At 38.1% G+C, this 25,889-nt stretch overlaps 2 protein-coding genes across 5 annotated transcripts in view; one reads left to right on the forward strand and one right to left on the reverse strand.

Annotated features, from left to right (window-relative positions):
* The window catches only part of ZPBP (zona pellucida binding protein), a 32,123-nt gene extending 22,967 nt beyond the window's left edge, over window positions 1–9,156 (reverse strand). For both annotated transcript variants that reach the window (XM_013182033.3, XM_013182034.3), the window contains exons 1-2: window positions 9,020–9,156; window positions 4,012–4,092 (exon numbers count right to left, since the gene is read on the reverse strand). In XM_013182033.3, coding sequence (XP_013037487.3) covers window positions 4,012–4,092; window positions 9,020–9,101 — 163 coding nt within the window. In that variant the 5' untranslated portion in view covers window positions 9,102–9,156. The remainder of the gene's footprint in view (window positions 1–4,011; window positions 4,093–9,019) is intronic.
* A 589-nt stretch (window positions 9,157–9,745) lies between these two features.
* SPMIP7 (sperm microtubule inner protein 7) overlaps window positions 9,746–25,889 on the forward strand; it is a 28,812-nt gene continuing 12,668 nt past the window's right edge. Inside the window, exons 1-9 of one of the 3 annotated variants that reach the window (XM_066992584.1) lie at window positions 9,746–9,883; window positions 10,996–11,091; window positions 11,289–11,878; window positions 18,383–18,462; window positions 20,172–20,242; window positions 20,880–21,018; window positions 21,512–21,579; window positions 22,621–22,662; window positions 23,205–23,312. In XM_066992584.1, the coding sequence (XP_066848685.1) occupies window positions 11,365–11,878; window positions 18,383–18,462; window positions 20,172–20,242; window positions 20,880–21,018; window positions 21,512–21,579; window positions 22,621–22,662; window positions 23,205–23,312 (1,022 nt within the window). In that variant the 5' untranslated portion in view covers window positions 9,746–9,883; window positions 10,996–11,091; window positions 11,289–11,364. Of the gene's footprint in view, window positions 9,884–10,995; window positions 11,879–18,382; window positions 18,463–20,171; window positions 20,243–20,879; window positions 21,019–21,511; window positions 21,580–22,620; window positions 22,663–23,204; window positions 23,313–25,060; window positions 25,815–25,889 lie in introns of those variants that run through there. The other 2 variants (XM_066992587.1, XM_066992585.1) reach the window with 2 other exon arrangements.

The following is a 25,889-nucleotide window of genomic DNA, read 5'->3' on the forward strand; positions in this document are numbered from 1 at the left end:
TGAGTGGAGTATGTCTCTTAGCAGGCTCTCATAATCATGGGCTTCTGCAGTTTACTGTCTCACTTGGTGTCTAACACACACATGGAGAGAGTAGAGATGCAGCATGTTAATCCAGAACTCTCAGACTTGGAAGCTTGCTGTTTACTTTCTATTCTCAATTGCCTTTTACCAATGCGCTACATACATACATATATATATGTTTATGTACTAAAAAAAAAAAAAAAAAAAAAGGTTTTAGTGCTGTACCTCAATAAATGATGAGCTATTTTTCAATTCAGAGATGACAATTTAGGAAGAAAACTGAGTAAAGTAAGGATGCACTTAGTCTTTTCCCCCAGTAAAGCAGGTGTGCATGTCGCCTGAGATTTGCAGTGTACAGGTGCTTCCAGATCTTTAATTGCTGCTAAAAATTTCAAGATCGGTGTGGTCATAATCACTCCCATAATATACATGATTTCAGTGTACAATTTGTTTTATCCCTTCCTACTGACATTCTGCAAAGCATTTGTGTTCTTCAGAAGCATGGGATGCTAGATATTTATGCTCTATAGTATTCTGAACTTGAATGTATCAAGCTATCCTAAAGCCATTGAAAAGCTACAGTTAGTATAAAACCACCACCATTTTCTCCACTGTGGTTTAGAGAATCTGACTAATAAGTGAAACAGAATCAAATAAACAAATTACTGCTATTTTACCACTGACTATTTCAGATTCCCCGCAGGTGGAAAGCAGTTTAGCTATTTGTTGCAGGAAGGGATTAACGTTCAGAAAAACAGTTTCCACTTTTCCATTATGGCAAGTGGCAGCGATGGCACCAGTTTTCTCTCCCCTTCAAGTATGGTTGTTTCCTTTCATTGAAGAATGAAAAGCCACTTACATTCACAACATTAAGTTGCTTAAACAGAATACAGACTTAGATATTAACATTTAATATAGAAAAAAATAAATTTAGAATTTTGATAGTCTTAAGAACAGGAGGTATATCCATCCCAGCTAATAATTCATTTGTTACAGTAGCTTCTGTTGCAGAAAACAGAAGAATATCTTTTTAATTTCCAATAGCATATCATGGAAATAAATGTCATTTACAGGTGCAATTTCAGTTTTTAACCCAGAAGCATGTAAATTAATATGAACTCTACATATCAATGCAATTGCAGGTGTGGTGAGCATTTTTCATTGTAAATCCTTAATACTTTTTCTCAAAATTTACTAACAGACTGCAGAAAAATTATACAGATTGCGTATCTCTCCCACCTTGTATTTTGTTTTTGATTTCCTCATGTTCATTTTGCTTTGTCTTATAGCAATCTAAAAAATATTTATATATCCATAATAAAAAGTAACAAAATTGTGGTGTCATTATTACTGTGACTTGCCAAATGGTAAATTTTTTCCCCACCACTATAAATTTCCATGACAGCTTTGTAAACATATGTTGTAGGAACAATATAGCAGCAGGGGATCTGATAGAAAACAATGACTGATAAAATATCTACCAGGTATAAATTTAGTCTTCTTGCTTTTAAAATAAATCTTATATTTTTAATTAAAGTTCTTTGCTTTTTTTCTTAGTTGGTCATATTCTTTCTGTTATAAAAATAGAAATAGATCACTTTAGAAACTGATCAAAAAAAAGAGCATTTATGTCAGGTATTTCCACAGTTCAGGATTTGAACAGTGTAGCACTGTATTTAACCACATTTTGGTAGTCAAAACTCAAAATACGAGATAATGCCAAGTATCTCATAGCAACACTGGAGCCAAGTCACATGTACTCACAATGGGTATCAAAGGGAAGGTGTAAACAGTCTTTATTCATACAAAATGGTTTAGAAACAGTGTTAAGAAAAACATTTTAATCTTGCTTCCTAACTTTCAAATTTCCCTTTTGCAGTCACATTATAGCCAAGTTTACAGACCTAAGTCAGAATCAGAAGACAGAAAAACTAGACAAAAAGGATGAAATCTTCAGACCACTCAGAAAAATACTATTTAATATTAATCTTTAATATTAATCTTTAAATAATTTCATAACATAAGCTACTATCAGAAACCTTTAACAAGAAATTATTTTCCAGAAACCTTTTACCTTTTGACAAAAGCTAATACATCTAAGAATCTGCACCTCCAAAACAACATCAAAAAATGTAATCTTTTACATTCTCCTTATACAACAAAAGTTTTGGAGATTATTTGTGGGTATTCACACTGCTGAACTTGTTTAAAAAACAGGCACAGAACTCCAAGAGCTAGCCAGAGGTACAGGTACAAAGATGTTATCTCAGTCAGGTAAGTTTGATTATCCAGTATGTTGCTGCCCAGCTATAGTACAACATCTCCCTGATACTAATATATTGTCTTTCGTTCTGGTGCTAGTTCAAATAGAAGAAACTTGACCCTTTCTCCATCTGGAATTTAAATGCAATAGTGGAAAAAGAGGGAAGGATGGAGGAAGGAGATGGAGAAGGAGAGGGAATCGGAGAGGGAGAGGGAGAGCAGAAGCTAATTTTTCTGGCTCTAAATACATGAAAAATGCTTTGCCTTACAGTACATTTTATTTTGTTTACCTTTGAAAGGCTTGCTTTCATTTGTTTTTGACATGTTTGTTCCAGATATGAGAAAGGAACAGAAATTAGGAAAATATTCCAGAAACTATGCATGTTTCCTAACTGCCAGCAGTATGATGAAAGAAACAGGTGGGAAATTAAAGGACTATACTTTCTGTAGGTGGAACTCACAGAGAGGAAAAAAAATACACAGGTTTCTGAGTTTGTCTACATTTGCATTGAGTGAGAACAAGAATTTTCAACGTTTTAACCACCAGTTTGAAAATGTATTTCTCAATTTACATTTGAGCGCTATAATCACCAGGCAACTGCCTCCATTAAGGATAGCTTTTTCTCCATCCAGAAGTTCTTTCCTGAATCTGAAGAAATAGACACAGAAGTTTGCTTTTCAAAAAAGGGAAAAAAAAAAAAAGTATTTGTCTAAAGACACTTCATCGCTAAATTCCCAATTGGAAGTTTGTTTGATCTCCCTGTCTGACAAAAGTTATTCTGCTTTTTTTTGTATGGCTCGGTCTGAAAAAATTACTTGTGTTAACTTCCTGTATGATAGTCAAGTTTGGAGGAATGTCCTGCAAAGTCCAATGTACATTTTCTAGAATTGGACTTTGTTTTGTCTCAGTTTTTTTCTTCTTTCTTATACAGTAATAGCCCTGTTGAAACAAACATATTACTATTCTCATACTCACAGTAGAAAAATGTTTTGTTGGTGGTGGTGGGGTTTTTTGTTACTTTTTTATGTATTTTATACTGACTAGAGCTCATAATTTCTTGGTATGCTACTAGTAAAGCTGTAACTGTAAAACACAGATAGAGAAAACTACGGGGAAGAGCCTTATTAAAATCAGGCAATGTGCATTACAGAGACAGCAACACAAATAAGCATATGGCATGAGGAACTGCCTCTTTAATCTAATTTTCATATTTTCCAATAATTGTTTAATTTATTAAGAAAAGAAAGTGATTATACTATATTCTGGAGTTAGATGGATTTAATTTAATGAACAATTAATTCTTAATACTTCTTCATTTTTATTGTAACATAACATAAGTTTCAAGTCTCAGGTTCTGTGCACAGAAAAAGTAAAATGAAGTGGGAATGCATACAGTGGAAGAAAGAAGTATTTCAGGGCAAAAGCCTTACAGCCAGGATGAAGAATACGAAGAACATTGTTATTTTTATAACAATTATGGAAAATAATTATCTATCTTGGTCTCATAAAATTATAAAATGACTATAATAAAAATACATTTCAATGGTAGAAATATGTGCTTTTATGACCTATTATTAAATATATATGTCAGTTCAGAATTGTAAATAATCAAAACATTTAAAACAATTAAACAACAAGTAATATGATGGAGAAGGGCATTTCTGTGGTAAAAACAAAACTGGTATATTTTAATTGAAATTTGTTACATTATGTTTAAAGAAAAGTACCTGGAAATATGATGGATCCCACTATTTTTAAGCTATTGTGTCTTGGCCCTGCACTTCTTAAAAATCCCTGTGAGGGTTGAACTGTTAAAAGATAAAACAGTGACATTAATACAACACAATTTCTCTGAAAAAGCCAACAGCATACTTCAGGCAATCTAAACCCTTTATTAGACTTGTTCTTCAACAGATATAGTAACTGTCTAATGTCTTATGCAAGGCCTGTTCCTCACAAAGGCAACAAAAAGAAATTACCAAAGTTTGATATAGAAAAGCATTCTGAACAACACTTAAGTTTAGGCTTAGCTTTAACCATATTTGTAAGTTTTACAAAAGAACTATCATGATTTAAATTAAGGCTGTCCATAATGAGGATAGTGTGGTTAGGTGCTGTCCAAAATGGGGATAAAACTTAACTGCGTTGTTATCATGCACACCATCAGGATGTCAATCAATCTGTATACTGACCATTAATGAAGTAATGAGCTTGGGTTTTGATATTATTGTGATTTTCCTAATTTCCCCATGAAATTAAAATACAAGGGGTTTTATGGCTACTTTAATTTGCATTTCTTCTATTTTAAATAGAGATTTCAAAAACTTTCATAACAATTGAAAAGCTTTACAAGGCACACAAGGCTTCCAAAAGAAAACTGTGAAGAAGGATCTTTCAGTGGGCATTGTCAGGTGGATGTTCTCGTGCAAGTCAGATCTGAGTTTCTTTTACAGATTTTCCAGATACACAGAATTTAAGGCAGCCGAAAGAGACCAGTGGCTAGCAAACATCTCAACATTTTGCGTTCTTTGTCTCCACCTCCCGTTTGGAAAGAACATGGGTTACTGTAAATTAAGGTATGCTTGTGGTTTCTAGTTCTTTAGAAATCTGTGAAAGAAAGTAAATAACATAGGACTCTAAAGTCTTGAACACAAAAAATGGCAATAAAATACCGAACATGTAATTAGGAGCCACTATTTTACAAAGATGGGCTAACTAGTTATGTGGCACCAAATCAGTGCTTGCTGCTAACTTAGTTTCAACAGTCACCAGGCAATAAATAGTCAGGTAAACTCATTTTAGATTAAGGCATTTGTTGAGGCACAAGAAAGATGTTTTGATTTACTTTGATTTGAGCAATAACAGGAAATTATCGATTCACCCCATCTATTATAAAGCTGGTAATTCTACCCCTCTACCATACAGTGTTGCTATAGAAAACAGAAGCAAGGCAGGCTCTCTAGCTGGCACGTAGAGATAATCAAGGTAAGTTAAAAGAACTGCCTATACTCATTCTTTGAGAATATAAGCAGAATATTCTATTCAAAAAACTTAGGGATCAGGAAGAAATAAAACCTTGCTGGAGAAAAAAAAAATCGAGAGAAGATCATCATGAGTAGTCTCATATATGATGGATTACTGCGATTAACGGTTTAATTTACTTCATAATATTTCTTCACTAAGTACCACTTTTCAAGTTTTTTGAGGAGCAAAAAAATTTTAATTAACTTCATTTTCTCCAAAGACCTCCAAGAAAGGTTAGAGGAGTTTTTGTTAAAAAACAAAGTGGATTAAAATTTTCTCACTGGAATATTTATACTGTCTTCCTGAATTCTGCTACATTGGCAAAAGCTAAACTAAGTTTTCACTAAAATTCAGCTCACAAAAGAACATGATCTGATTCCCCATGGGCAAATATCAGCAGGTGCTTTTATTTCAATAAAAGCATACTGATTTATATCCATTTATAAATCCTACCTGAAACACAGCCTGCTTTTAAATTCTGCCACTATTAACTGTCCACATGATCGCTACGTATCTAGAAAAGTTAAGTCAAGCACTGCAAACTGACAACGCTTTTTATGGGATGTTTAGGCACTAAGCAGAAGAGGCAAGTCGTATATTTTTTTTTTACAATAATAATTTACACCCAAAGATGGAGCTCTTGAACTGCTTGTATGAGAAGAACTAGAAAAAGCTGAAGGAACAGAGTTAGTTACCTGAGGAAGATAATGTAAAACTACTGAAATAACTTTTTTGGTATCTTTAATGACATCACATGCTAGATTCTGAGACAGTCAACTTACCTGCTCTTGAATGTGTATATGTTTCATTTGCAGAACAGTCCTTTCAGTCAATAAATGTTTCTGTCCACATATGAATCTGAATCCTCAAACATCCTTTCCCTCGCTTTCTGATACTTAAAATGCCTTTAAACATTTTTCAAACCGTTTTTCAGGTTAACCTGCTTGAATTCCTTTGCTCTTCTCCTAATCACTTTGGTTTAAATGGCACTTCCTGCACCACTCTCTAGCTCAAAAGATCTTCTCATTCTCACTCTATTTTAAGAGTGCTATGATCAGTTTAAACAGATGCTTATCATAGAAAAGAAGTATTGAGAGGTCATTATGTTCCACAGAAAAAGCAGCAAAAACAATCAAGGACAAAAGAAGTGTTTCTACTGCATTTTACAGACATTAAATGCACAACCAAATCTCTTCAAATTGCAGCTGCACTTAACAAGCAGTGGGAAAAGCTAAGGTTTGGGGGTTTTGTTTTTTGGGGGCTTTTCAAGAGAGAAAAATAAATGTGGCTTCTTAATTAATTCCCCATGTAAGTTTTTTAAGCATCCCAATACGCTAGAAATGCCTAGCATAGCATGTGATTCTTCCTTGTACTTTACTTCTTAGAGGCGTGTACAATGAGCGAGCAATGGATCCTTTTGCAGATGAAAACAGATGATGAAAAATAGTTTTCTGTCACTATCTGACACAGGGAAATGGGACAATTCACCCACAAGTCCGGGGTGATTAAAGCCTCTCAGCTGCCTGAAGAGCCATTCCAAATGACTGGTTATTACTGGAATTCAAGGATGTATTTGCCACATGAAGTATCTATGTTACTTGAGGATTCATCGGGCAATTTTAAGATCTTCTGGAGTTAAATTCAACAGCTTTACTGCTAATTTATGCCACGGAAGTAGGCCAAAGAGTCTGCAGGGAGTTCAATTTAAATGTAAAATGCTAACCTGTTCTGATGCATTTAAAATCTCCTTGGCTAGAGTATGAAGTCGACCCAAAGAAGTAGCTACTACCCAAAGGAAGAGAGAAATGAAGCTCATGTATTGCTAAGGGGGAAATAGCAATAAAGCCTATAGGGGGAAAATTCTCTGCACCGGGTTGGAAGCAGTGGGCGACTGCACTTGCAGACCCCCAGCCCCTGCCCCAGGGGCATTACAGAGGCTGGTTTGGTTAACACTGACTGCACGGGCAAGAATTCATACGCCCAGCGTGCCCAAAGAGAATGCCGCTCCCCCGCGCTGAGTGTCACATAAAGTAATTCTGCGTTCTGTGACATATTTTATTCCAAACCTTTTAGTCTTCAAATGAATGCTACGGAATCAAAATTTGTCATCTTCAAAGTTAATTTGTCAGAAAATTCAATTTGGTCTGAAAAGCGCAGGAATTAGAGTTTAAAATGAGCCTTAAGGAATTAATTAATCAATTTGCTAATGAATAAAAGACTGTATTGCTAGAATGTTCAATTGGCATATTTTCAATTCATTTATTTAGAAATGAAAATTCTACAATGTGTTAGAAAAAAAAGATTTATTTAAGTTATGGTAATTGCTAAAAGTTTTTTCAAAGTAATTATGTTTTAAGATAATTTTTGTAAAGAGGTTTCTGCACCAAAAGACTATATAAATAGCAGTGCTACTTACTTAAGTTATTTTTGCTCAATCATGCTAACACTCAAGTGTTTTCCTATATCCAAGTATTTTAATTACAGCTGGCATTTCCAAGCAGCCTATTGATGGTGAGTGCTATGCAGAAATATCACCATTTCTGTTACTAGAAATATGAAAGTTATATAGGAAAAACTGAACTTCGGTTTTCAGTCTGTCTCAGTGTGTTGAAACCTTTTGAAAAAAAAGCCTGTAATACATAAAGTATACTATGTTTTTGCATGAACTATACTAAGTTTTTCAAGTTGGCCATTATATTTCCCCTCTGACAGTTACACCACTAAAACATTTTATAATTTAGAACAAAAAGTTATTTTTTAACTAATTTTAAGTGAAGTTTCCCTTATTGTGGAGCTAGCGAAAGTTAAATATTCTGTCTCTTCAGAAGACTCAGGCAAGTCAAATGTAATTTAGGCATTTTAGGAAACGTGCTCCATGTTGTCCTCCAAGATTATTCACTTATGGAAAAACACACCAGCCCAAACTGCAAGCATTAGCAAACAAAACAAAAGAAAAACAGTTGAAAAGGTATATATTCTTTACATCAAACTATACTCAAACTGTATTAATAACTCCCCAATGCAACAAAATTAAACGTCTGTTTTGGAGTTGATAATATCTGTTATGCTTATTAAAGCCATGGGCAGAAGAAATAATATGACAGCAGTGTTTCAGTGATCTAGGATAGAAGAAATAATATGACAACAATGTTGCAGTGAGTATATACTGAAATCCTGCAAATGGTTTCCCCCCACCCCTTTTTTTTTTTTTTTGAGCACAACTTTGAACTTCACCCTTAATCTTGCTTATGGAAAAGGCCTTATAAAGGCATTAGAGAAACTTGATCATAACTAGATTGGCAAATAAAAAGATCTGGCATGTATGCGTAATAATGTACAAATTAAATAAGCTAATGTAATACTACCAGGAAGCCTAAGTGATTCACTACATTCAAATTTCCAAACCTCATGAAGAACCAGAGACTGGCATTTTGGGGCAATCCCAGCCCTAGGGTCGAGGCTGTGCAACCCAATGTCCCCGTCTGCACCAGCTGACAGCTGCAGTATTACACCAGAGATGTGCCGCCTCGGCATCCCACTGCAGAGCTGTTTCAGTTCCTCAGAGCCTTCGGCACGGAGATGCAGCTCTCTCGGCTCGGTACCGAGGCTACCAACTATTCGCCGCCTTGCCAGCTTGCCTATGGTGTTGCCTATGGCTATGGCACCCGTAACCCGCACCGCCTCCCCACACGGGGCCGGGCCCCGCGGTACCTGCGAGGGCCGCCTGCAGCAGGACGAGGAGGAGCCCGAGGCGGAGGCGGCCCCGGGCCCCCGGGCGCCCCTCGCCGCCCATGGCCGCTGCCCCGGTGCCGCTGCCCGGCGGCCGTTAGCGGCCCCCAACGGCCGCGCGGCCTCCGCCTCCCCCGGGCCCTTCCTCCCCTGCCGTGGCGGCGGGGGCTTCCCCGGGGGCCCCCCGAGCTCCGTCGAGGCGAGGGAAGGGGGGAGGCTTTCACATCCTCAAAGCCCGGGGAAACATCTGCCGCGGCTGCAGCTCCAGCGCCAAGCGCCGGGGTGTGCAGGATGAACCCCGGGCGGCGCTGGCCTAGGCGGTGTGGTGGGCGTCGGTAGCGGTGCTGTGACAGGACTGCCTCGTTGTGGGGGTTACCTAGGAAGGAGGTGAAGTCTGGCAGGAAAATGTCACTGGACTGGGAAATTTGGCATGTTGGTACTGTGCCAGAGAAGAAATACAGCTGTTCACGTCAAAGAAAGAAAGAAAAAGATGCTCCATAGGAATCTTTACGTACGGTAAAAGGCAGACAGCCAGTAAAGAACATCTGCACAAACATCTCACCACCTCCTACATGTCCTTTCTTCCATCACGGATTACTCCTGAAAATGTACAGTAGAAATCATTCAGCCTCCTTACTTGTCAAATTGGTTTCCCAGGACAATCTGGACAGAAACTCTGTCATCAAAATCCAGAGTAAAGCTTTAATTGCACTTCACTCTGCAACAAAACATGAGGTATCCTTGGAATGGCTTCCATCCTGTGCCTTCCCTGGGTCCTGTGTCTTCACCTCTCCTGCCATCTCTTGCTAAACTTTCCAGGAAAAAAAGGAAGCAGTAGGGAAACAGGTCAGTTTGCAACCCTGCGTGTTATCTCTAGTGTATAAACTAAATATATGTGGTACAGAGATTACAAAGTATCAGTAAATACAGACAGTAGTATGGCATTTTAAAGGCTGTTACAGGAAAAGTCGACTTTTGGAAGTATCATGCCACTAACTGGAATGTACAATTATTATAGAAAATGGACACAAGTTGGGTCAGACCAAGAGTTCTGTTTTTTTTTTTTTTTTTTTTCCATAGTTATCTGAGCCTTACAATGCCACTGCAGCTCATAGAATGATCTCAGCTGTGACTTTTTACCCATTTTAGTTCTTGTGATCAGTACATGAAAGCTGTCATAAGCTGTCATAGTCAAGAAGCAGCCTTTTTTTTTTTTTTTTTTCCCTCCATCAGCAAAAAAATTCAAAAGAAAACTACCTTAATTCTGCATTACGGAACACAACTTCTTATTGCTATAAACTTGTAGCATAGTAAATGTTAGGCCCATTTCTGATTTCATGTTAATCAAGAGCAAGTTAGGAATTCCAGGAAGTTATATCCTCGGGACACTAATATAAATGAGAGAGTGATCAGAGTCTGTGCCCTAATTTATCCTGACAAGCCCATAAAATAAAGGCTCCATAGTGTGAAAGGAGCTGTCCAAATAAACGTAGTTTGATCTCTCTTAAGTGCCAGACCTTTGCGGAGAGCATTGAATTTATGCAGAGAGGGCCCCTATAAATCATACTGCTTTATTTTGATTGCTAGATGAAGACTATTGAGTTTGGGATTATGCAATGAGTGCTGCATTTTCTGACCTGGAACATTAGTGGGTTTGACAAATGATGGAACAACTGGCAAAACTGCAAGAAATTAAGCTGCACAGAATATCGTGATGTCCATCTGACTTATTCTAAGTTATAATTATGTTTCCTGTATTTGCATTTATCTGCAGTAGCATTTGATAAATTTTGTGTTAAATCTGTGTTTCAGTGTAATTCATATTTGTGGTCTAGATACGGACAGAACAGTTTATTTTAAAATAAATCCATGAAAATGCCAGCTAATATGTAGTAAAATTGAAAGCTCCTTAATTTTGTCTCTCCTAGATGAATAAGTGATTGGTATTGTCATTTCAGGTTGCTATCTGCATCTCCGTGAGGGACGGGGTAGCTGTGGGACACCTGAGCCACGTTACACCAGGAGCCACGTTACACACCAGGAGACATTTCATTGTGAGTCTGTTTCTGTTGTTACCGAGCAACAAGAGGACTCGCTGCTAATTCAGCAGCTCCATTCTTTTTGCACCTTACTTGATAAATCCCTTTCCAGGAAAGAATTCCCTACTTAAGCCACTGCCTTGCTCTTTGCAGTTGTTTTGCGCTGATACACTGGATGATAACCTCTAGTTTTACTGTGGTTTGTTGGCTAGGACTTGAGAAACTTAGAGAAACAGGAGCAAGTGGAGTCTGTTAAACTTACTGCCACATAAAGGGAGATAGAGGAGAATGACCATGGTGTCCCATGGAGCTGAAAGACAGGCAACTGTCTTTAAGAATTTCGCCATGTCAGCTGAACCACTTCACAGGATAGGTCACCAACAGTACCAAAACTTGTCAAAGAAGACGTGCATGCCTCTTGTGAGAGGTCCTGAGAACAGACATGGCTTTGCCAGCTTCGAAGAGAAAGACAGCAATTCCTTCCTTAAATTCCATCCACACGCCCCTCCAGTCGGGCCAAATTACCCTTTATTCCCACACCGAGATGATGTGCCTTTAGTAGATCCCTGCTCAGGTTTTGTGAGTGCGGGAGGGGATGCTGATCTGCAGCCCCATACTGGAAGAGCTATTGAATCCCTGGTGGACTACAGCGATGTGAAACCTCAGCAGCGTGTTCCCATCGCAGGAAAGGGGGCACAGACTGCCCACAGGAGGCACATGATCCTCCAGGAGGAAACCAGCCAGGACAGACGGTGGAACTCCAGGGCTGTGCCAGCTGCTTCGGTCAGGGCACGACTTGAAGGTAAAGCAGGCTGCTATTTTTATTTCTTAATCACTAAAAAAATTGGTGATTTAACAAATAAATAAAATTAGTTTCTGGACACCATCCCTGAGGTTCTGAAAGAACACCATTATGAAATATATTTGTGCTGGATATTTGAACTGAATGCAGTAACTGCTGTAGAATGCTTGATTCGCTGTCCTGGCTGTAGCAAAGAGGTACAAGTCAGCAAATTCTAATGAGCGTTTCCAGAAAAAAAATCTTTGAAGCTATATAATGTTTTAAAGAATGTGTGGAAATTGTGAAGCTAGGCACAGTAGCCATAATGAGTTTTAACCTGAAATAACAAGTCGCTGCAAATTGTCAGGAAATCCCCTGAATTCTTCCGGCATTTCCTGACAAATAGCAGTGCAGAGTATTTAAGACATTGTTCAATGTCTAGTTGATGGGAGAATAGAAATCCTTTAGGACTTCTTTGACCATCACAACTTGGTCAAAGTACATATTACCTTCTTACTTTATTTCAATGTCAAGGTGGATCTGATCATTTCTTATTAACTACAACATCAACGTGGACATTTACTGTTTCTAATGTGAAACAAAATTGGGTTGATGGTTAATACTCAAAACCATGGTCTGATGAAAATTCTGGAAAGCATGAATATCTATCCAGGGCTTCTAAAGGCAGACATCAGTAGTAGTAAGCAATGTGGTTGAATTTTTCTGAAGATTGGGCCAATTCCCAGAGTTTTCACAGAGAAATGGTTATTACAGCTAGAAAAAAAGTTTAAGAGAACTCAGACAGCATGCTTACGTCTCATAGATGGGGGAGGCATTTCTTAGAACATGACAAAGAAATGTAAATAAACTGCTTGGCTCCATTTTACCATACAGAAATAACACACAAACTTCATAGTTAACTGTACTTTGTTCCTATTATTGTCACTATGAAGTCTCTAAATACAATAAATTCAGGCACTGTTTTTGGTTTCTTGTTTCTGTCTAAGAAGTTTTCACTTTAAATTGCTTGAAGCCTATTGCAGTCCAGTAACAGAACCCAAAAGCACAGAGGATAAAAAAATAAGAGCCTGTAACTTTCCTTCTTTTTTCTTGTTCTTTTTTTTTTTTTTTTTTCTTGATCATTCCATGTCATTTTTGCTCTGGTTTCCCAGTTTCTGTGATTTCTATTTACTTAAGAAATTAGATCTCAGACATCAATCAGAACTGATCAGGCCTTTTTTTCTTCAAGCCTCTGGAAAAGTGAAGTGGAAGGAAGGTTTGAGGTCTGTGTTTCTATCTGGTCATTAATTTTTCCAATTCAAAGAAAAGCAGACAGACACAGAGGTAGAGATACTGTGGCAGATGTAGAGACACTCCTGAAATGAACACAGACAAAATCTGAAACTGAATGTCATCAAACCAGTGACATGGGTTACTATCAAGAAAGTGGCCCAGAATGTAGAGTAGTTCCAGAAAACAGATAGAAACTGCCTGTGACTTTCTGTTGATTTGCCATTGGGTAAAGTTAACTATTAGAGTGAAATACTGACTGCACTGAAGTTGTCTACAAAAGTCAAACTTAACTCAGGTACAAAACATTGAAACAGATAGAGTCCACCATAAATGTTTTAGCGAAAGCTCTGCAAATGTTCTACCAAAGCTAATATTCATTTACAAGTTTTCCTGTGATGCTGAGGTATTGACTACAAATGTGTAAATAGAGATTAAAAAGTAGATGAGTTTTAAATTACTATTCCTAATGATACTGCATAAAAAAATTCCAGATTTCAGCTATACAATTCAAAGCCTAGCTACCAACCCACAGGCACGTGATGCTTTAAAAGTTGCTAATCTCTCTAGACATCAGTCCTGAGACATTCCACTGCTAAGTCATTTAGGGAAGTTGCACTGAAAGAGAGATCAGTCAGGCATTTTGCAAACAAATTGTATAGTCAGTTTCTGCACTGTCTTGGTGATGAAAGGAAAAAAAAAAAAAAAAAAAAAAAACAGGGACAGAAGCAGCCTTTGGGACAGATGAGCTGAGGTTTATAGAACATCTGCAACATGCAGGAGGTTTTCTATAGTGAGAGAATGTAGAGCTTTGACTTTGGCAGTCAGCACTGTTACTTTGAATTTCCCCACCAGCCTTTTTGCATCTACTGAGCAAAGCAAGTTTATGGAGCAGTGAAGCTCTGTAATATCTGTATTATTTATCTGTATAATTATCTGTATAATTATCTGTAATAAGCATGAAGAGAAGCTGGCAAAGAAGGTCATTTTAAGACCTAAGCCTACCAATGAAAGGAAATAACTTAAGAACCCAGGACCCATTCCTGGAGGTGCTCAAGGCCAGGTTGGATGGGTCTTTGAGCAACCTGGTCTAGTGGGAGGTGTCCCTGCCCTTGGCAGGGGGGGTTGCAACTGGGTGATCTTTAAGGTCCCTTCCAACCCAAACCATTCTGTGATTCTATAACCAAGCAAGCATGCCATTGTTCTTCCCTGCTGTATTTTCCTATCATGATGATTTGTGAACCAGGAATTCCTGACCAGGAGGTGGTGTCCTTGTAGTTAGTAGTTGTGGATTCATAATTTGTCTTCATTGATTTATCCAGTTGCTTTTTGAATCCATAACTTAACTCCCAACCCTCTATTTCCAGATAATTTGTGATTATGTTAAGCAACAGAGTCCTAAGACTAGATGGGTTACCTCCAGGTCTCTCTACCAGGTATCTCCATCCCCCTCGAAAACTGGCCATTTACCTGTTCCCTCTTTCTCTGGTCTAAAGAATTATCTTCATTCTAGTGTTGCTTTAAGAGGCTCTGTTCGAGAATTTTATGCAGAGCTTGTTGAAATAATTGTGGTCACGTTAAACTCCTTCCCAATGGCCTTTTACTAGAAAGAGTTCACTTCACAGTGCTTCCAACCCAGAAGCAAGAAGCATTTTCTCCAGGGCACTGATCATCCAAGACTAAGCCACGCATTGAGTATGAGGCACATCAGCCTCGCCTACCTTTCAAATGATGTTAAAAAATGACTGTAAGCAATGTTGGTGCTGCCTTAGTGTGTAACGTAGGTACTTAGTGAGACAGGACCTTTTACCTGCCTGCAGAAGGAAGAAGAGTTAGTCAGAGGCTACAACATGATAAGCAAAGAGCAAAAAAAAAGTGCAACATAAAAACCATAAAAGTGACAATTCAGAGTACTCATAACCAACATGCATATCTCATAACTACTGCGGCATATAAACAAAGTCAACTAAGAATGCAAACTGGCCTGCAAGTAGGCTGAAAAATATCTGCCTGTGGTAAGAAGTTCTATTAAATAATTATCCATAACACAGCCAAATAATAGCATACTGCCTAATAAACTGGTAGGTTATCCAGAAAATACTGCATAAAAACCCCAAACAAACTCTTGAGGACTGACCGCCATTGCGTAAATGGTAACTTTGGTCTTGCTAAGGATTTGATTACTTACTGTCTCTGCAATCACGTATTTCACTGCACATTTGTTTTTCACATGCCCAGTAGCAGAGATGTTTATTTAACAACTTTTTTCTTTATCTCTTGCTTCTTTTGTCTTTCCAATCTACACTGTTGTTTTTATGCTTACATAAAATCAGTTTTCAGTGGGTGGTTTGAGCCTTTTCTTTCACAGGAGTAAAAGAAAAGAGAAGAAGTGATGTTAATTGGTCATATTTATTTTTCATACATAAACAGAAGTAGAATAATTCACCAAAGAATTTAGCAAAAGCATCTGCAAGAGTTATCTGTACATCCTTCAGATGGCATTATTGTCTCTTGCTAGACCCTCTGAAGTCATTATTACTACTAATTTTAAAATACAAAAAGTCAAAAAGTGAACAGTTTTCAATTGACAGTGAAGTGCAAAGAAGCTTTTCCTTTAACAAACAAGAAAAAAAAATCTAGTTTTCATGGTTTGGGGGAAATGGCTTAGAAAAGTGAATGAGTATATCTTCAGTTCACTCAGAATCACTCAGAATCACTCAGAATCCAAACCAGAAAATACCGACATTCTTTATCCATCACTGAATCCTTCTTTGCCAGATTAGAGACTAGTCTAAGTAATAAATTGACACTGGCAACATTGTTATGATCGTGATAGTTGAAAGTGACAAAGCCAAGAAATTGATGGCCCAATTTGGACAAGAACAGATTATGCTGTTTTCAATCTAAAAACTAAAAATGTGGACTAAAAATCTAAAATGTGGACTAAGGAAATCACTAGGGGCACAGAAACCTTCTGAAAGTTAACTTAAAGAAAATAACTATTGCAGCTTTTATGCTAGAGTTTTCCACTGAAAGCAAAAAGAGAAGTAAATGTCAGACAACTAATCATCTCAGCAGCAGGACAGTGGAATCAAGACAGCTAATTACAGTATACAGTGCCAAGAGCAGAACTCTGTAGAAATTCATATGTACAATTACCAAAGCAAATGTAAAAATATATACAGATCCTCCTAAGGACACTATAGCTGAAATCAGTTTTAAACATACAGCACAAGGAACAACAGTTGCAACCTTTAGCTCTTTAATCAATGAACAAGAGGAAGACTACTTTTATGGAATTACTAAAATATACGCATATATGTGAGCAATCTATCTATTTACTGTAGAGAGCACTAATACACACATATCCATGAAGTAATTACAAAATTTCAGACATAAAACTTAACGGAAGCATTCCCATATGAGTGCAAGTCATATATTTGCAGATAACATTTAAAGTTTACATCAGGCCAATGCAGTGAAGATGCAGACGCCATCTTTACTGCAAGCACTTTGCCTAATTAAGAGACATTTTTCAATTGAATTGTTTTAATTGGAGAGGATTTCAGTTCGAAAGCTCTCTTCACAGTACAAATATCCATAAATTCTTTCAAGCTTCTCAAAAACAGCAACTTAAATTTATAGCATACTGTGCAAAAAGCTCTTTCAAAAAGCAGGTTGTATTATTTCGCTATCTACATACAGCATTTTGACACTAAACCTAGTGACTTTTGCCTGCGACTGTGATTTTCTTTTATACTTTTAGTGACTAGTTCTGCAAGAGCTAACTTTTCATTCTGTACAGTGGTTTCCAACTTTTAGTCTTTAAACAACCTTCTCTAAAGTATACCTTTATAGGAGAAGTATCTATTACGGTTTAGCTTACACTTGCTACTTAGAGCTTCACATGCATCAGAAATTTTTAGGGGGTCTGGAAGTGAAAAGCAAGTTGAAAAGGAAGGCATAAGTAAGTGTTCCTCTTAAGGGAGCTGAAACTAGGGCATTATACCATCTTTCTGTTTGGCTGCAACTCTCTTGGTTTCCAGCAAGTGTATGCTGGCTTACTAGTCAGTACATATGTGACTCAACACTAACTGCTAACTGCAGACTATAGCCTCTTGATGAGTAAGCCTAATTTACAGGACCTGGTCAGGGAGAGCTCAGGTTATTGGAATATGAAGCTCGGAGGATGATGGAGGGAGAGAAATACCTTCAGGAAATCATTCACCTACTGCTAATGGAATAGCTTGTCTATTACTAACAAGGTTGGCAAACACTATGTAATTGTAGAAATGCAATATGTAATTACTAGTTTGGGTTGCATTAGCAAGCTTTTATTATAATGGTTGTGAGTTTGGATATTTTTCTCTATACATTTCATAGAACCATAGAACCACCAGGGTTTGAAAAGAGCTCCAAGATCATCTGGTCCAACCATCCCACAAATTTAATTCTGTACATTTAATTCTGTACAAGACAATATGTGAAGTTGGCCAAACCACAGCAAAGTATGTTGTGATCTTATCTATCTTTTACTTTCAGCTTCCATGTAATTAATTTAATGTAGAATCATAGAATCATGTAAGATCCTGAATTGGAAGGAACCCACAAGGATCATCGAGTCCAACTCCTGGCTCCACACAGGACCACCCACAAATCAGACCATGTGTCTGAGAGCATTGTCCAAACACTTCCTGAACTCCATCAGGTTTGGTGCCGTGACCACTGCCTGTCCCAGTGCCCGACCACCCTCTGGGTGCAGACCCTTTCCCTAACCCCCAGCCTGACCCTCCCCTGTCCCAGCTCCATGCCGTTCCCTCGGGTCCTGTCGCTGTCCCCAGAGAGCAGAGCTCAGCGCCTGCCCCTCCGCTCCCCTCGTGAGGGAGCTGCAGGCCGCCATGAGGCCTCCCCTCAGCCAGCTCTGCTCTGGGCTGAACAAACCAAGGTGCTTCAGCCACTCCTCAAACATCTTTTCCTCTAGACTCTTCACCATCTTTGTAGCCCTCCTTTGAACACTCCCTAATAGTTTTATGTCTTACATGTATTAAGAATGTAGAATATGTATACATGAAAATGCATTTTTATGGACATTTGTAATTCATTTCAGAGCACTAACAGGTAGCTGAACATCGGTGCACCAATTTTTATGGGAAATTGTTTGAGTTATTTTCATCCAGTTTAAAACAATAGGATTGCTGCAAAGGGATTAACACAAGAGGAAGCCCTTTCTTTCAGGTTGGACAACTCCAGTGAAAGTTCCTGCTTTACCTGACCAAAACCATATATTTGCATTTTGTATGGATCCCAATCTCAAGGCAAGTATCTGGTGCTCTTGTTTTAATAAAGGAAAACATAGCCAAATCATTTCATTTCTAACCCTGATTTCCATGTGACATACTTTTAGCAGTAATTATAGTGTAGTGAAACTGGACTTATTCATTTCTTCATCTAATTAGAGCAAATAAGTGCATGCCTGTAGCATGATCAAATTTTAATGGGAGCCAATAATATTCATTTTTGTATGTAACTATTCATTTAGACTGTAATGTGAGACTGATATTACTCATGTCATATGTGTGTAACTAAAGACAGACTGAGAGCAAAAATACCAGAACATACAAAAGATACCAAAACTACAATTGAAATTATATTATTACTTTAAAAATTAGGCCAGCTCATATTTGCTATAAATACTCATATATTTAATACATAAGCACTACCTATGAGTGCAGCCCTGAGGAGAAGGGCCTGGGGGTGTTGGTGGATGAGAAGATCAACATGCGCTGGCAATGTGCACTCGCTGCCCAGAAAGCCAACCATACCCTGGGCTGTATCAGAAGCAGCATGGCCAGCAGGTTGAGGGAGGTGATTCTCTCCCTCTACTCTGCTCTCCTGAGACCCCACCTGGAGCACTGCGTTCAGCTCCAGGACCCCCAGCCTAGGCAGGACATCAACCCCCATCAACCTATTAGAGTGAGACCTGAGAATGGCCACAAGGATGATCAGAGGGCTGGAGCACCTCTCCTATGAAGACAGCCTGGGGGAGTTGGGGTTGTTCAGTCTTGACAAGAGAAGGCTCTGGGGAGACCTTATAGCAGCCATTCACTACCTAAATGGGAGCTACAGGAAAGGTGGGGGGGGAGGGGAGGGTACTCTGTGTCAGGGATTGTAGTGACAGGACAAAGAGGAATGGCTTTTAACTAAAAGAGGGGAGATTTAGGTAAGATATAAGGAACACCTCTCCATGAGGTGGTGACACACTGGAACCAGTTGCCCAGAAAAGTTGTGGATGCCCAATCCTTGGAAGTGTTCAAGGCCGGGTTGGATGGGGCTTTGAGCAACCAGATCTAGTGGAAGGTGTCCCTGCCCACAGCAGGGGGGTTGGAACTGGGTGATCTTTGAGGTCCCTTCCAACCGAAACCATTTGATGATTCTGTGATTCTATGATTCTACCTTATTTGGTGCAAGACCCAAAGAAAAAAGTAAATAAAAAGACATCAATCTGTCCATAGCACAAGTCTAATTAAGTCTTTCCTGTACTGAAAATGTAATGGTATCTTTCATCCTTCTACACTGATAAGAGTATTCATAGCCCTTCAAGTGTTGCACATGCTTAAATAGGTCTTTAAGTTGGACCCCCTCTAATAGCTATGAATATCATACGAATATATCAGGCATGTATGAGGGACTACAAAGTACATTCACTATGCCATTTTATAAATAAAATAACAAATGGAAAGCTACATTCCTGAGGGGTAGAGAGGCAAGGACATTCTACTAGTTTTTAAGCTTACATCCACTTTATTAAATTTTCCTTCCTAAGTAAAACTTTTCAGAAGTATATCCACTCTCCAAATAAATCTCCAGTGCTGGCTGGTGAAGAATATGAGATTGCATGTTTCACTTTCTTACATGAAAGAAAATATTAAACTAGGAAAATACAGATACATTCAAATCACTCTTTAAACAAGAAATCATACTATCATATACTTTTGCTTTCTGCCATTTCTTTGATTTCTCCTAGGAATTAAATGATCCTGTGAGCTGGAGAGAAGAAAAAGCAAGGAATTATTTCTACAGGTCACATACTCAAAAGTGAGGCACCATTTCTTTTAAAAATATTTTTTGTTTGTGCTTTGCTTCATTTTTTTCATGTTCTTTTTGCTTTGATGCACCTTTAGGTAGCAGAGCCTATGAGACGACAAACAATTTTTCCATCACTCAGGACTTCTTGTCTTGCAACAGCAATTGCTTAGCATAGGACTCATCTCATTACCTGTAGTTATCTAAAAGTTTGCGCCCAGACTGCCATTCATTTCCAGTTCCTCTATAGGCAGTGAAGGGAAACTGGAGCTTCCTAAAGCACATGCTGTACATCTGTCTTGAGCAACAGCCACAGGCATGGTGTCTAATCTCTGTTTATATCACTTAACTGATTTTTCAAGCTTAGACAAAATAAATCCTATCATCACCGTAAGCTTTTTGGAAGATAAACATTTTCTTTCAATTAGTAAATGAGAAATCTTTAAAGAACAGAAGCCTGCCATAGCTACATGTTCCCCAACAGGCGACACAGAATTCCAGTCTTTACATGTCCCTTTAAAATAGAAATATACACCTTTGTTTTTTTCCACATCCTTCTTTGTCACAGAATTCCTTATTATCTAGCTACAGATTTCATTCAGTAATGATTATATTGGAGCATTTTTACCTCCTTTTTATTGTTATCCAGAGCATATGAAGAAGTTCCTTGGGATAATATGTTACCATCCAAAATCCAGCTTCTGGAATCAACAGTGGAAGTGATGGCTGATCCTGTTTCCCAGTGTTTCACAAAAAGGAGATACAATCCTGAATCTGAAATAAGCCAAGTCAGTGAACAACTTCTTGCCAATTCTTTTTTTGGTTTTGCTGGTGAAATGTAGCCTATATATTGTATAGGTCATGCAGTCAAACCTACAGTAATGATTTCAAGTAAAAACAGTCCCAAGTGAGCATTTATGGTCAATATCACTCTCGAGTAATTTCCTCAAATTGTTTCACGTTTTCCCTTTTTCCCTCTGTAAATTGGCACAGAAGAAGATACTCATACATATTACCAAAAGAGAGGACAAAGGTATTGATGATAAATTGGTTGATAGGAATGATGCTGTAGCATAGGAAGTCTTAAGTTAGATTATTTGTAATTACTATCTGTAATAATTATTATTTTTACTAAATTAAAATTCAGTCCTGCAATTGGTTCTGCACAGGTCATCCTTTCCCTAACAGTTTATTTCACTGGTGTATTGCTGCATAAGCATTTATTAAGCCAAATTAATTAGGTAATGATGCCTTACAAGAAGCCTCTATTTATGATTTTAGGTTATTGGAAACCTTTGGGACAGATTTCAGACAAGATCTTTTACCTCTCCACAGAAACCAGTTTGTTTGTAAGTTTCTTTTTGTTCTGTGTGTGTGAATATCAGTGTCCTCTGAACACTTCCTTTAGGAAGTCTGTGTAGAGTTAATTAATTCTTAAGACTAAATTCAGCAGCATTCTATAACTAGAGAAGTAAAGATATTCAGTCAATACCTATATTAAATGTACCCTCCAACATGCTTTTCCTGTGAGTTAAGTATAAAAAGCAGAACAGAAGAATTCTGTAATGTAAATGAGTGTCATGATTGCATACATCTGATGTTTTCATCGAGATTTGACATTTACGAAAATCCCACAGTAATCATACACATTTACTAACCTGAAGTTTTATCTGCTGAGTAGAATCCCAAACAACCTCAGAGTTTTAAATGAGGCCAATAAAAGGCTGACAGGAAGTTCAGAAGGGCTTACTCAGATAGTGAGCCAAGTAGAGATGGGGATGAAAAGCGTGGTCAAAGCAAGGTGGGAAAGCTAGAACTTGCCTGCTTTCAAGGCCGTGGCCAGCAGTTTTGCTTGGCCAAACTCAATGGATGGGTGCAATGCTGGGCAGTCAGGCGTACAAAGTCAAGCAGGCACCTCTCCAGAGTGGAAAAGAGATAGCATACTATCACTGGCTTCTTGGAAGTTGCTCTTTGAGAGAGCATAGATGTGGCCAGTGAGAGCAGCTTTCAGAGACAAAGCAAGAGAGGAATTCAGACCTGATGTTAAGTTTTCCCATGTTCTCAAGAACTGATTAAAGTGTTACAAGTAGAAAAGCAATTCATGTTTAAATAAAACTTGCATATACAGATGTAGGAAATTGCCTGAAGCCCCAGCATCTGAGGATGAGGGTTAAAAGGCAAAATTCTGCATGCTAAACTAAGTCGTTTGGCATATATGCCAACATAATCATTTACCACAGTCTTTTACCACAATTCAAATGAGCATTGCATCACTCCAAGAGCAAAACTTTGACTTGTCACCACATCTCTTTTGGGACCTCATAAACATTCTGTCAGAATATTCTGCCTGGTGTAAAAAAAAGTTATCGATGTATTTTGTCTTTTAACAGTGTAAGCCGAAGCTCTCGAATCTGTCATATCCCTTTGTATACGTGAGTACAATGTCCTCGGGTTCTTTCTACTTTCTACATTTTTGATTTAGCCCAAGCAACAATTGTAGATGATGCAAGAAGCAAGATATAGACTATGGGTTCTATTCTTAAGGTGTTTTCTGGTGCCAAGGGGGAGGGTGTGCTGAGTCTCCTCTGCTTGTGGGCGACTCCAGCCTTTTACCTGTAAAGTGTGAAGTAGGACCCATTATGTCCTCTTTGAAAGAATATCCCAGTCTGATCATTGGCATAGCCAAAAGCACAGGGAATGACAGATTTCAATGTTGTTTCTGCTCTTCACAATCCTCTTCTCTGCACATATGTACTATGTGCTGTCATTTGTTATGTGCTGCAAATTCAGCAAATGATTGCTTTCATCTTGGGATATGCCAAACACACAGGGCAATTCATCTCCACATTTTTTTCTTGTGGACCATTTTAATAAATAACTAGAATTTTGGAGTATGCAGTATAAGGTTCAGCTGCCTCCACCATCTGTTTTATGAATAATGTACATGTCTTTGATTTCCTTTCTATCCAAACAGTGGCTGTGTTGGTGCAGTAAATTTTGAAGACATTGACAATGCCAACGTAGACTTAATCATGTTTAACTGTGTGCGAACTTCAAAGCCTCGCTACACAAGCACTGCACAGTATGTTTCTCTTATTATCATGATTTTGATACTGCATCTTGAGTTCTTGTTACTTGGGAAAGGTAAAGAAAGTATTAAAGATCTAGCCTGGGTCCAAAAGAATTTAAAAACTTGGGAGGAACACTCCTTATAGTTTTGAATAATTTGAATGAGGTTCTGTTAACGCAGGAAGCACAGTGGATTTTCAGGTTCAAGACTGAGCTTGAAAGTCCTTTTTAATAACTGAGTCAATAGTAAATGGCCTACAGTGGCAACTTCTTACGGTGATCAATGTAGGTCTATATAAATCTAAGGGACCTATTCAGTCTAGATACACAAAATTGCCCAAGGCAGCTCTTACAAAATGAGCAGAGAGATGTCTACTGAAATGATGATATAACCAGTTTTATACATCTACTTTTATTATGGTAAACTTAAATGCAACCTATTCTGACTCTATATGAATTTTTCATAGAACATTACGATCTGATTCTGTACTGCATTGCATTAGTGTTACAGTTTCAAGGAAATCACAATCCTAACACTCAACATCATGCTTTTTAACCAAAAATGTTGATTAGGTTTTTCTTCCATTTTTTCAGAAATTCAAAACTTTTTTTTTTTGTCTCCCCCCAGCTTTCAGGGAAATGTCCTTGTCACAGGAACATATTGGCAGTAGTTAACGAAACTTGTATGTTCACATATCCTTCCATCAGTGCTATTTTTCTGATGTTGAGGCTAGAGTTTCAAAATCTGGGAGCTGCGCTGTGGCCCAAGTGACCCTGACATCCATCTAGTACAGCATGGTCATAATGGCCCGACAGTAATTGACTGCCAGATGAAAATCTGTCCTCAGTCTGCATTATCCTGGGAAGTACAGGCTATCTGTGGTAACACCAGTGCAATATACTGTCTTGGTCAAATGAAGTCATGATCAGCAGGCTCTGACGTAGGCTGGGATGAAAACTGGAGTATTCTCTCACTTTTGCTGTTAACCTTGATAGACTAATTGCACAATCAAGGTTTAAGAACTGGGCAGGTATCTTTCCCTTGTTCTCATTCTAGAAAGGTTGTATGTGAAGCTACTCTGAACAGGTCTTCTAGATCACACCCCAAAACACCCAACCTGTGTTTCCTACTGATGCTCAGACAACTGAACACAGGCATTCCTATAACTGCCCAGCAGCAAAAAAGAGATTTGTGTTACATCCAAGGCTCACGTGCTGAGGACATGGAAGAGAATGTTCTGAGCTCAGTGGGTCCCAGGAACTTCTGCTGACACCATTATGAACAGAGTTCTTACTTCCAAAAAGCTGTGTTTATTTTCAAACTATGGAATATTTTGATACTTCAAACACCTTTTTTTTTTTTTTTTTTTTTTAAGTATTTATGAACAAGGGACTACAGCATTCTTTGATGTGCAGTATGACTTTTGGAACGATAAAAATGTGATTTTTAACTTCAGCCACTAGATGGCCTTCTAGTTTGCAAAAGTTCTGTGAATGCCATTAGGAACACCACATTAGTATTAGTTATATCACAAACTTTGATATTGAAAGGTTTTCACTTTAAGCCTTTCCTAAAGTATTCTTAGTAGCTTGAGATGATATGAAGCATTTATTTGCAAACTTTTGAGGCAGCAAAATGTTGAAAGTAACAACATAATGGTAAGAGCTAAATATGGTGAAACAAAAGAGGAAAGAGACTGTTATGTTTACCTCATCAGATTTTCTCTTTGCATAGGACTTTCCTTTTTTTTTTCCTTTCAGTGATCTTGCATAGCCCACATTTGTGTGAAAACAACAAAGGAGATATGTCATTGGAGAAAGCAGAGGGAGAGAAGCTGCAAAAATATTTCCCTCAGTTCTGAAGAAAAGGCATAATGCTGGGGCCTTACTCACATATGGCATTGTATGTGCTAAACGTCCCAGTTGCTGGGAACTGGCTTGGATGTGACTGCAATTTCTGAGCTCCATCTTGGGTCTGTTCACTTCCGTCTCACATCAGTTTCAAGGAGAATACCTATCCTTTTGCAATGCCTTACATGCTGCCACACTTTTTGGGAAAAGAACGTCATCATCCTTCATACAGCCATACACATTATGGCAGTAGGTTCACAGACAATGTAAGGTGTTGAGCATTGTAAGGTAGCCAAATTTGACCCATATTACTGCAACCAAACCTATTAATACCAAGCTGTGAATGTACCTAATGCACTCTTCTGATTGTTTTATCTCACCTCCTGCACGAGGCATGGTTTCTCACAGTCTTCATCTAACTTGCAAGTTCTGCTTGAACTAGAACAGAAAATAGTAGAAAATGATTACTGAGAAATGTGCTTTAAAATACAGCACACATAGCACACACCATAGTACTGAACAGAGATTTCTGAAGTGAGCAGCGATATTAACCCTTAGTTCTGCCAGATCATGTAGCTGTTGCTGTTGATCTTTGGAGAATAGAAGCTGATGTATATGCTGGGCTGCAAACAGACAGACATCTTGGCTGGAGCTATTTTCAGCATATAGTATCATAATGGATCTATAAGTTTGAGCAACAGGTTCTGTATTACTATTTTCAGTATTCTCCATGTCATTT

The sequence above is a fragment of the Anser cygnoides genome, chromosome 2 (assembly GCF_040182565.1).
Source record: "Anser cygnoides isolate HZ-2024a breed goose chromosome 2, Taihu_goose_T2T_genome, whole genome shotgun sequence".
Classification (NCBI taxonomy): Eukaryota; Metazoa; Chordata; class Aves; order Anseriformes; family Anatidae; genus Anser; species Anser cygnoides.